Genomic DNA, 12,152 nt, shown 5'->3' on the forward strand with positions numbered 1-12,152 from the left:
ATCCGACTTTATTCGAAAAGTAATTTTATAAAATAAATCTAATCTTAAATCAAAACGGAACTTAAAATGTGCTCTATTCGCGTATAAACTATAAATATATATTTCTTAAACGGTTTTATCTAGTTTTTGGATTTGTCCTATATGACCTTTTAAATGTATACATCATCAAGGCAGTTTTATGTATGTTTAAAATTCCTACTTCAACCCCATATCCAAAGTGGGGGCCACAGCTACGGGAATAGGCACATTTCTGGGGTGACTCACATCCCCTCGATCGTAATAACCTCCCAGATGTTCTCCCGGTACGTGGTACAGTCCATAGTGCAATCCATTGTTGGCCACCTGCAAGGGAATAGGGAAAAGAGTTAGAATAAAGATTTACATATACTCTGACACCCACTTACCCTCTTTAAACCATTAATAGAGGCTAAGAGCAGAGCCATCTTGGCCAGTAATAGAGCTTTTCCACTGACTATGGAAAGCATTTGGAAGCCCATGGGCACTAAGATGGCCCCCAAAGCAGTCACTCCAAACATCATGGTTATGATCATGTTGTAACGATGCCTTCTCAACCGGGCACCTCCGACAGGATTGGGGCTAGAAGTATCTGAAACCATCAATGGACCATCAATGAATGAATGAATGAAGTATGAGTTAACCAAAACCCACCACTACTTAGATATCTCTCGGTCAGTTTTCCCAAGTTCACTTGCAAGGTGTGTGTGGTTAAGCCCTTGGCCAAACTCACTGCCAATTGATCGAACCAGGTTAAGTGCTTCAAATCCTTTCGCTCATCGTCAGGTCGTGTGCCGTTTTCGGTACTATTCGGAGTAGCCACCAGGCGTACTCCCTCGTAAATGGAAATCTCTGGGGACGACATGATGCCCTCGAAGATGTGCAAGCTTCTTGAGCGGAAGCAGGACCACAGGCTTTGGTGTATTCCAGACTGATAGCAGTCTCGAAGATCACTGCGTAGCTTCTTCAGCTGGGATATCCACGATTTGCCCGCCAGATCCTCTCCAGCCGCGCAACGATCACCTAGGATCACTCCCAGTAGGAATATAACCAGAACCGACGGAACACGCATTGTTCGCCCCTCGAAAGCCAAAATGAAACTGCATCCAATAAGTCGCCATCGATGCACTTTTTATAACCCATCGCTGACCAGTGATCGGCGACGGATCTCGTCCAGTGCACCCGGTCATTGGGGCAGATGTGGAAACCCTCTTCTGGGATCCCTAACGGTTTCTTTTGGCGGTCATGGTCGGCGGACAGCATTGTTGATGACTTCGAAACCGAGTCTGGGCAACCCAGAAAAGCAAATGGGCAGAGCTAAAATAAACTTGTCAACATCGATTTGCAAATGCCCACCATCGCACAATTCTAATCAGATGCGTTTCGACCCTGTTTAGTGGCAATTGGCCATAAATTAGACGCTCGATTGAGTTGGCACGCAGCTTTCAAGGGGCGGGTTCTTTTATCTGTGGGCTAGTTTCAATGGGAGTAGGAAAGTGGGCTTGACGTTGTTTTCTAAATTGATTTCAAAAGATTTACGAAGGCATTACATTTTTGGTAATGGAATAAAAAACCTTTAGGATAGACAACTCTTTCCGAAAATGCGATTGTTTTTAACATTGAGTTTTATTTAATTATTCATTATTAGCTAAGAGGTCATTCATTGCATTTCCTTTGCTTGATAATTGTTTTGAACAAATTCGTACTAAGATTAAAAGGTTTTATCGCGTTAATAGTTACATTGAGTGCAAAAGTTGACGTTCAGTGATTGGTTGATGCTCTAGACTTTAAACTAGTTAACAAAGTTTACAAAAACAGTTCTACACTTGCCTAAATATATACGCACCATGGCCAAACCCGATATTCTATACTCTCAAATGGGCTTTTCATTACTTTTCTTTTGGTTTTTACTGGGTGTGGTAAAAACAGTTGCTCACAGTTGGGCGCCCAGGGTGCGAACCCGGCTGTTCAGATACAATAGTACTATAGCAAAAAATATATCCCATATGTCTGTCCACCGGAGCCCAATCCCGCCAATCCCTTCTGCATTCCGTAGACTACGTGGCGCTTGGCAGGCGGTGGCGCCAGTATAATCAGGATCCTGTGGCCGTCGAGGGCGTGGCAGCGGCTACTCCGCGTCCAAATCGCGGCAGGTACAACCCGAACTTGGACTCCACTCCCGCCAGAAGAGGAACTGCCGCCCGGTAGCCACCGATATGGTCCAAGTTCTCGGTGGTCACCGACGCCGCCGCCTGTTCCAGCGGAGTGGTGATCTTGTGCGCCTCGGATCCCTTGGGCTGGGTGCCTCCGAAGTCCACGTAGAAGAGGCGCTGCAGCAGTTCGTAGGTCACCAGGGTCACACCGAACTGTGGTGAGGAGCGGAACACTCGAGCTGTGGGATGGGTTATAAGACATTAATAGAGATCCCCTAGAGAAGATTGCCTCGACTTACCGGCTGTGCCCTTCCAGAAGGCTCTGGGTCCCTCTTCGGCCATGATCTTCTTGGTGGCATCCCATACGCCGGTGTAGGTGGTCTGTCCGGATCGGGCAACCACCTGGAGGCGGGTCTTGATGACGTCGGCGGGCGTGACAAGGGAGGCGGCCGGAACACCGGCAATGGCACCAGCAGCCAGCAGGGTAAGCGGGTGATTGTATCCGTCCTTGTCGGCCATCATGGCCTTGGTGTGGGCGTATGTCGGGAAGTAGATGGCCGAGAACGGCACATCGCGGAGGAGACAGGCTCTGGCTCCCTTGTAGAGCCCAAAGAGTCCCAGTTCCCTGACCACCGACCACGCGCGGATCTTGCTCCCACTAGCGATCTCTCCCGCCACCTGGAGACGGATCTTCACAATTTCCAGGGGATTGGTGAACACTACCTGCGAGGCACCGGCACATCCACCAGCCAGAACCTCAGCCCATGTGGAAATGTTACCCTTCTTGTCGGTGAGTTTGTCCCTCACCAAATCATTTACCGTCAGCTTGATGGCTTTCTCGGGGGCCACGCCCATTAGCTGGGGCAGGAGACCTCTGTAGAGACCCATGAATCCCTCGTGCCGAACCACCTGTGGATTAAATCATTATGATTAGACCACTTTAGTGATATTTTGATCAGACTTACCTTTTTGAAGCAGTCCCATGAGTTTCGATATGCAACTTCACCAATATAGGAACCCGCTCGCTGGTTCTGCATTCGAGTCTTGACTAGATCGATGGGGTATACCACAGTGGCGCCCACAGCTAATGTAACATATTATATAGATAGGTGTGCTTCCTAAGAGGACATAGTGCATCCTAACTTACCGCCGGCAAAGGAACCGAGGGTAAAACGGTAAGAGCTCTCCAGGACCTGAATAAAGGCAGATCGGTCCGCAGGACTCTCCACCGCCTTGATCTCCGCCAGACGATGTGTCATATGCTTCGTGTAGTGCTCGGGTGCGATGTTGCTCAGGTCACTATAGTCGATGCGGCTGAAGAATGGGAACATTAGATCCGGATTAGTTTCGATTAGCATATAGCATGTATGGGTAAGGGAAACTAAGAGATACCAACTGAGTTAGGTTTAAGGGGACGGGATTCTAGGAGTGGATTCATAAACGAACAAAAAGCAGAAATCAGGCCAAGGAAGGACGAGATCACTTGCCTACTCGGAGGTATCTTTCTCCTGCGCTTCCACCAACTTTGAGAGTGAGAATTGCGAGTGCAGCGCAGAGAAGAGGAGAAATAAAGAGAAACACACGGAGAGAAAAATGATACAAACAAGCAACAATTAGCACATGACACTTGACACTCGTTTTTGGGGATTGCCCTGGGATGATTGCCCACATTAAAGATTTATACGCTAATACAATCGGACTAAGCCACGCTCATTGCCAACTAAAGTCATAACTCCAAGTCTGTATACTTATAATGACACCTAAGCATATATCATTTAGTCAACTAATTTTCTATTATGTCAAAATTTCACTTAAAACAGGTAATTACTTCCATATAGAAGTCTTCGAAAAGTAAAGATTGCTAAGTATTGCAATAAATTACACGAACGATTAGCTAAACTAAATAAAATATAACTCCTACAATGAACAGTAAGAAAAACCTAAATTAGCAAATGAATATGTGACTTTAATTTATAACACAAATAAAATGCTAGTTTTTTCTAATCCGAATCCAAAGTTGGCAACACTGAACCCAAGGTTATGACCATAGACTCACCCTGCTTGATGGACGGCGCCCGCCAGGTGGAAAAGGATGTCGATCTCCAGCGGCGTGATTTGGCTCATCGTCTGGGCGGCGAGGAGGATCTGATCCTTGGTGATCATATCCGTGCGACTGCCCTCGGTGGCGTGCAGGTAGACTTGTTTGATCAGTTCCATGTTGTTCAGCAGCGAGGTAAATGCGATGAAATACGGGAAGCTCACTTTGTGACCCTCAGTTACCTAGTAAAATTGAAAAAATATCCTTAGAAGGATGATCACTCTGATCAGAGATGCAATAGCTACCGAAACTAGATTGTCCCTGACGCCGGGGGTCAGTAAATGCCGCTTAACATTAACTATGATGTCCTGGAAGTCCAAGGGCGAGATGAACCCCGTGCCAGCTGGATCCTTGCTGCGGAAGGCCTCCATCGCGTGCTCCTCGTGAAAGTCGTGCAGCAGCTGCGTGAACTCAGCATAATTGATAAGGCGTTGCTTCTTCTACAGTTCGGGAAGGTGCATACAATATAATCATTAAATAATCGTCTGATTGCAGTGCACTTACATCACCAAAGTAGCGCTTGATAAAGGGGCCATCTAAGCTAAAAGGTATCTTTGAGTGCAGTTCAGTTTTTTGTACGACATCAGCGAAGTCAGCTGTAAAGTAGATAGAATTTGTACTAGTTCATTGGTATAGAACTTTGGATCTTACCATAGGAAACAGTGCCGTTGCCCTTGCGGTCGAACAGCTGGAAAGCGGTCCTGTAGAGGGCATCTGGGGTGCAGAGCAGACCCTCGAAGGCCTGGAACTCCGAGAAGGAGATGAGTCCATCCTTGCTCGTGTCTGCAATGTTGGCCAGCAGGCGCACCGATTCCTATTCGGAATATAATGTTGGTTGATTAAATGTACTGTTGGTGCTGTTTTAAATGGGGAACTAGAAAGTCACTAAGCTATCGTTTCATCCATAGTATTTCTTTCAGTGACAGGTTAATCTCTTTCGAGTGGACATTAGACCGGTAGTTACTCTCTAATGGGCAGATAAACGGGGGCCGTAAAAGAAACTGCCCCGCAGGCTTCGGCACCTGATTGAATCAGTTCCAATTTGCGGGGCACCTACGATCCGCGATCAGGTTCAGTTGGGTTCTCAGACCATAAAGCTGATAAGCGGACCCATTAAAATAGAATCTGTGACGTTGGCGGTTAGACACGAGGCAGCCAAGTGATTGCCGGGTTATTTGGTTTATGGGTTTACTACGGGTGTTTGCGGGTGGGTCAAGGTCAACCCGTGAATCACAGTGGCTAGTGACTAGTTATACGGCTCTGATTTATGTTTATAGGCAACAATGTATGTGTCGCCGCCAACGGGGGCGCTATCTGGCGATAAGATATGGCCAGTCTTATCGGGCGGCTATGCAAAGTAACCTTGCAATGACCCGACTGCAGGCAAAGTACTCACGTCATTAAATGCAGATTCGGAAAAGAGTCCTAGGAACTTTCGCACGAAGTCCTCGCTGGTCATATAGTGCTCGCCATTCTTCTGGATGGAGGCGTACTTCTGGAACACCTCTCGCAACTTTTCGGTGCCGGCGCGCTTCAAAAGCGACGGAGACTGCAAGAAGAATTGCAAAGAAAATAATTAGTTGTGGTAAGAGTTGCTTCATTGGGGTTTCTTCTACACTACTTGATTAGCTTGAAAATCTTTTTGCTGTATATACGTATTTATTTATACTTTTATCTTTATGGGTAGTTCTCAAACAACCCTTCGCTACCCGCCACTGTCTCAGTCGCACTCTCATTTCTGCGCTCTCCCGCCTGAAACTCAATTGCAAAAGCAACACGTGTCAGCCGCTCGGCAGTCGCAGCTGAAACTTACATTTGGCAAACTCTTGGTCAGCGGCATTCCTGTTTTTTAGCTGTGACTGCTTCTGGTTCAATGTTGTTTCCGCGAGCAATTGCCGCGTCTAATTAGCTCATCAATGCAAGCCGATCTAAACCAATCCGCCCGAGTCGAAACCACCTCGTCCCCGTTCCGCGATTAACTAACTGCGAGTGGAGCGCACTGGCGAGCGAAGTACCGCCAGAATCAGAGCCCACACCATGAGCAGAACCGCCGGGAGAGTCTGGGAGCGCTGGGAGTGAAATTGTCTGCCTAACGAACTCTTATTTGCTCAGCTCGTTTCAATGTCAATAAGCTCTCTTATGACGACTCTCTTATGATCGTTATGCTGGGAGAGGGTGGGGTTATGTGTTCTTTACTTCTATAATATTATTCTCTTGTAAACAAAATAAATCATAAAATTTTAATTGTTTGAAAAATATACATTTTTGTTAAGAAAATGTTTTATTAAATTCCTCAAATTATTTGCTTATCTTTTAATCCGTTGCATATTTTTTCATGCGAAGTAGTACTAAATAGATTTTAGGGTAACTATTTTAAATAGTATTATTCTATATATTAAATAGTATTATTGATAAGACTGTGGTGCACAACGAAGCAATCCCAACCATTGACAAACACTTTCCCTACAAGTATTGAGTACCGGGTAGCCGTTAGTCGAATATCCAATACCCTGTCTCATATCTCGGCCACTTGTTTACTCGCTCTCGCTACGATTCCGCCTGAGTAATCACCCAGAGGTCAGCAGCTCCGTCAACAACAAGTTCAACTTCGATGACAATACGTCCGATTCGAATTCGATTCCCTAGCATTTATCAATTGCCTCATTGACGTAATACGATTAGCACGCGATGAAATTGTAATTTTCTTTTCTTTCTTTTTTCCTGGGGGTCCCTCACATTTTTGGATGCGCTTGTTTGTGCCAGAGAATTGCGAAAAACAAAAGCAGATTTCATAATAAAATCAGCGAAAACACGACAGCAATTATGGAGACCCCCAACTCGAAGATATGGAAATGTTAAGCCAAATTCAGAACTGACTGTTTGATTGAAGTTAAATACCCTGGGGAAAACAGCAACATTGATTGATGTGTTATCAATTTCAGATAGCTTCTGATTAAAATTGATTATAATGGGAAGGGTTCCCTAATGACCTGGTCTGAATACATTCGAATACTGGAAAAAATGGGTAACTAACACCTTTTCAAATATGGGATAAAATCATAAAATGATAAATGATAAGTTAGCTTTAATTCACTACAATATGCACATATATGTAGATACTTTTACTTTAGTGTCCTTATATTGATTGTTCCACTGTTTTTGAGGTTTCGTCATGGTGGAAATTGGATTTATTGGATGGGGTTTTATCCGCCCACCCCCCTTTGGTTGTAGTAGTCAGTCGGATCCGTCAAAGTGTCGTATTGACCTTTGCGAATCGATTGGCAGAGGCAATAAATGAATTCGTTCGCCGGCAATTTGCTGCACAATTTGCGATGCCATCAAGAATTCATGGGAAGCAGCGAAACACGAAAATTGAATTGTTCACTTGATGAGGATATATAATTCATATTAAAGCAGGGATGTGTATATTAACTTTCATTCGAACTGAAAGTAATTAAATGTTTGCAATGCGACTGTTTATTAATGCGCGTCGTTTGTTCATTTACTTTGATATGATTGAAAATGCTGGTCAGTAAGCAGCTATATATTAAATTTTTAATATTCCTTTTCCAAAATCCCTCTTTAAAAAGAAATATTCATATGAAGACATTGACTTTTGACATATTCACTGGGCGTGAAATAATCCAAATCAAAGGAAGTTCCGCTTAAACCCCAATTCAATTTGTTGCCACTGCAGACTGAACTTGTGAATCCCCAGCTGTACTTGTATGCTGTTTTATATATTCATGCCCAGCAGAAGCTGTTTTTTATTCCCCTTTTATTCGGCCAGCGCAAACAAGCGGAAAATGTTACACATACGCCCCGTGTGACGGCAGACAGAACGATTTGTTTGTTTGTTTGCTCGGGTTTTGTAGCCCCTCCCCAGTGCTCGCCTACCCCTCTCCGTGACTGCTGCCTTGTTGCATTTGCATAATGAGTTCTTCTTGGCCACGGTCGTTCGACCAAGTCAAAGGTTGCGGGCACAGGTCGCTTTTCCGCCGGTTTTCCCAGATTTTCCCCGCCTTTTTACCTTCAGCTGCCTGCAGCGAGTGGCACGTGCATTTCACTGTTACTATATCTTTGTATATGTATCGATGGGCACAGAGAAAATACAAAGGAAAAATATATAACTTTACTACATTTTATAGGCAAAAATATCATCATTTAATTTTACTTTTGCATTCTACCCTTTTAAAAAACAAAACTACTTAACTTTAATAATGAAAAATGCCCAATTAATTGCTCGTTAATTTTTTTCTCTGTCATTGCCATGGAAATTTGTTGCGCGAGCGGCAAACTTTTGTTTTTGTTTGCAATTTCCGTCAAGGTCAACCCGGCTGTTCATTATCGCTGTGGTTGTGGTTGTTTCTGTGCCCGGCTGGGGTTACTCCAGCCACCCAGCCAAAATATCCAGACTTTTGTAATAGTGGATTCCGTTGACTTTCCCACTGGTTTACGCCTCCTCTAACTACCCAAGTTCAACAATTTTTCGGTTGGAGGGTGCTATATTGGGGATTCAGCAACAGCTGCACCGCTGGCCCATTACGTATACGCAGGGTGAGCCATGGGACCGCAGTCAGCTGGCTAATTGACGAAAGCAGGCGAACAAGAGAGATTCCAAAGGCGAGAGAGGTGTGCATATAGGAAGAGATGATGTAGAACCGGGGGCTGGAGCGATCGGTGAAAATCGGAGAATATCGGCCTGAGATGGCGGTGACTTTTCCAAAGTCGTGAGCAGAGAAAACCTGGCCACAAATCCGCGGGACTGAAGGTGATTCGCTGGATGCTCGGAAAGCTCTCAAATGATATTGTTTTATTTCTTTATATAATTGTTTGGCCCGCGAGCTTTCCGAGATATCCAGTATTTATCTTTCGACTATTTCGTAATGCCCTCTATCGCTCCTTATTGATATTAATTAGTCCGGTCCGGAGGCACTTCCGCCATCGGTCAGTTATCAGATCAATAGTTAATTAGTTTCCTGACGGAACGTTACCTCATCCTTATCGTGCATATTCACTTATACGTATGAACACAATCCAAGTCTGTGAATCTTTGCGAAATCCAGGCACGTTCGCACAATCTGTTTGAAATGTTCGTTTATCGGAAACTTCGGCTTAACTTGATTTAACTATTGGTTAAGTATGCTTTTAATGGTCACTCGCGAGTCTTTGTGGCTTTTAGTTTAAATAATGCTGGTACATAATATACTTTCGCCCGAACCGGATATATTTATTGCCAACTTGTGATTTTTATATCTGAGGGACGCGCTCGATTTTCTCGGCTGTCATCCGCTGGCGTCGCGCTGCTTTTCCATTCTGAACTGTCGGAATTATAGAAGCGAGAGCTTTTCCCGCATTCAGTAACTTTTGCGACCGAGAGAGCGCCGCAAAAAATAATAAATAAAAGAGAACCCCTCGGCGATTGCATTTCAGATTCATATTAATTTTGATTCTCATTTCAGTTTGTTATTGTTTTTTGCCCGGGCTGTGCTCTGCCTCTTGCCACTGCAGATTCCCAATAAACAATGGCATCCGTGCAACTACTATTCATAAGAAGGGGTCTAATCAGGGTGGTGGTATGATGTGGGCGAAAGTGGGCGTTCCCTGAGGCCAAACATAAAACACATTTGATAATTGAGAACTGCAGGGCGAATCACAGAGGTGCAATGTGTTCACGGAAGTAATTTCGTTCTAAGTGGCCTTAAGGTGCGACCATTGGCTCTGTGTCTCTTTATCTCACCTCTTACGATCAGGGCTAAGTTGTCAGGGATTTAAGATTAATACAATAGCATGCTTTGAAATATCTAAATAAAGGATTCACTTAACAGCAGTAGCTTCACAAGATCGATCTAACTGTAAGACATACATTGTATGTAAAGAGGATGAGTACAAGTCCTTTCATTAATCAAATTCATGTTCCTAATCTGCATTTTCGAGTCACAATTAGATAGTTCTATTCGTGCGACCTCCGCTGTTCATTCATTCACATGCATGGCTGGCAAGGTCGCAATTTTCGAGCGTGCCAAGTGGTTGACGATTTCACGTTGTGCAAATGTTCTTAAATTTGGTTGCATTCATTCACAGCTGCTCGAGTTTCTCTGTTTACAATGTAAACACGTGCTGTGCGAAATAACACACCGAGAAGAGCGAAAGAGAGGTCAATTCGGGGAGGGCAAAGGAGAGAAGATAGCGCAGAGATATTGCGTATACGCATCGTTGGCCATCTGCGGAGGGCACGTGAATGAAGAGTGTTTTGGGCGGGTATAAAAATAGCCAGGCGGACGAGAAAATTGTGTTATTATATTAACGTCATTCTGCGGAACATCAGCCCCACTCAAGAATTTCAGCAAGGCCGAACCAGCCCACAATTTATTTGGGGGTGGAGTTTGTTGAATAAAATGAACAATTACGAGCACCAGTTATGAGCAGCCAGCTGCACGAATCCGGTAGACATTTTTGCTATGAAGGTTAGCCAAATGTCAGTTCAACTAGGGTGTCCTTTTTGTGACACGACAGGCACCAGCTAGCAGCGCAGTCGAAGGACCTTCACTTCCGCATTGTCACTCGCAAAGAGTCCTGAACCTTAACAACGCATTGAGTGGTACTAATTTATAGTTTTCGGTTTAAGAGTGATGGATGATAGGTGCGCTGTGTTCATTTGTAACTGTCTGTTATCCTTGCGGGAGAACCCTTTATTGTACGAGTATCCTTTTCATTTCACTGTTGCTGTGCTTTCAAATCCCCGAGTAGGGTAATCTGATTTTGTTCACAGGAAAGCACTTACAAACCAATTAAGATATAACGTGTATTACGAATAAAGACTTAACTTAGCAGGAATAAGATACTGCTGGCATGCAGAAAATGCAAATGTTATCATGCCGAAGACTTTATACACTGCCTTTCAAATTATCCTTTGATTTAATATACAATTGATTATGTTAATTAAACGTGTGTTTTGTGGAAGGGCAGGTTATAATCCCCCGGTTCAGCTTGTTTTTATTTCCGTTCGTCGGCACTTTTGCTCTTTTCATTCCTCTTCCAGCCGCACTTATTTTTAGATCCGAGCACCTAATCCGCCACCACTGGGCGACCAAGTGGGGTTGGGCGGTGGCTCTGGTAATTAAAGCGCACACTGGCGCCCACTTGAAGGGGGGAGGGGGGCAGAGCATGGGTCCTCTGCGGAAGACAAAGGCTGAGCCCGTTGAGTGCACTTACTTCTTGGCATCGGGCGACTGGCAGAGTGGGTATCCAATTAAACGGAAACGGGATGTGCATTGGCATTATCAGCGGCTCAGCGGGTGTGTGAAAGTGCTCCGACTTTTGGCTTCGACGAACGCAGCAGGGACTAGAAGGAGGAGATTCCACCAGGTGACCCCAGGTGGGCGGAGCACAAGGAACTGTTCTATTATCGATTTTTACGCACTTAATGCCGCTTACTTAGCGGCCAATTCGATTCACTGCCACTCAGTTAAGCACTTGGATGTAGCGCAATATTGGTTCCTGTTCCTCAAATGCACCCAGGTGGTTGGAGGCGACTGCTGCTGCACTGGGAACACCTCGGAAAACAGGACCGTGCCAGACGAGAAAACGCGCTAAACTGGATGACAACATGGAAAACATTGGTTAACAGTGGTCCAAAAGGTGGTTGCGGTGGGAAATGTTAGCGGCCGAGGGAAATGTAAAGTGCCCACCCCTTACGTTCCGTGAAAATAATAGAATGTGTTATGGTAAACTTTTTAATTAATCGCTTTAAAATATACATTTTATAATAAACGTGTTATTTTGTTAATACTCTTTTACGGAAAGCCAGCTTTTCATTAGCAGTGCAAAATGCAAAACGTTACTAAAGGAAATTCACCAGCTGAGTTGCTGGTCGGTAAACTAAA

The 12,152-nt window shown here is 44.6% G+C and overlaps 2 protein-coding genes across 4 annotated transcripts; both read right to left on the bottom strand.

Annotated features, from left to right (window-relative positions):
* Positions 1-12: 12 nt before the first annotated feature.
* On the bottom strand, positions 13-1,087 carry LOC6612866. The gene is made up of 3 exons (XM_002037322.2): positions 670-1,087; positions 405-607; positions 13-342 (listed from the first exon to the last, which is right to left on the bottom strand). The coding sequence occupies exons 1-3, from the start codon at positions 1,085-1,087 to the stop codon at positions 196-198; spliced, it is 768 nt and encodes a 255-aa protein (XP_002037358.1). The 3' UTR covers positions 13-195.
* Positions 1,088-1,622: 535 nt separating this feature from the next.
* LOC6612867 (calcium-binding mitochondrial carrier protein Aralar1) lies at positions 1,623-11,811 on the bottom strand. 3 transcript variants are annotated; one of them, XM_032720730.1, is made up of 10 exons: positions 11,482-11,811; positions 5,663-5,815; positions 4,918-5,080; positions 4,771-4,862; positions 4,512-4,706; positions 4,225-4,448; positions 3,316-3,482; positions 3,134-3,252; positions 2,468-3,077; positions 1,623-2,407 (listed from the first exon to the last, which is right to left on the bottom strand). In XM_032720730.1, exons 1-10 carry the CDS (start codon positions 11,545-11,547, stop codon positions 2,109-2,111), a joined length of 2,088 nt encoding a protein of 695 aa, XP_032576621.1. In that variant the 5' UTR covers positions 11,548-11,811; the 3' UTR covers positions 1,623-2,108. The 3 variants fall into 3 exon arrangements, with proteins under 3 accessions (XP_032576621.1, XP_032576622.1, XP_002037359.1); XM_032720731.1 differs by lacking the exon at positions 11,482-11,811 and adding an exon at positions 9,261-9,580; XM_002037323.2 differs by lacking the exon at positions 11,482-11,811 and adding an exon at positions 6,080-6,239.
* Between the last annotated feature and the right edge of the window lie 341 nt (positions 11,812-12,152).

This window comes from Drosophila sechellia, chromosome 3R, assembly GCF_004382195.2.
Source record: "Drosophila sechellia strain sech25 chromosome 3R, ASM438219v1, whole genome shotgun sequence".
NCBI lineage: Eukaryota > Metazoa > Arthropoda > Insecta > Diptera > Drosophilidae > Drosophila > Drosophila sechellia.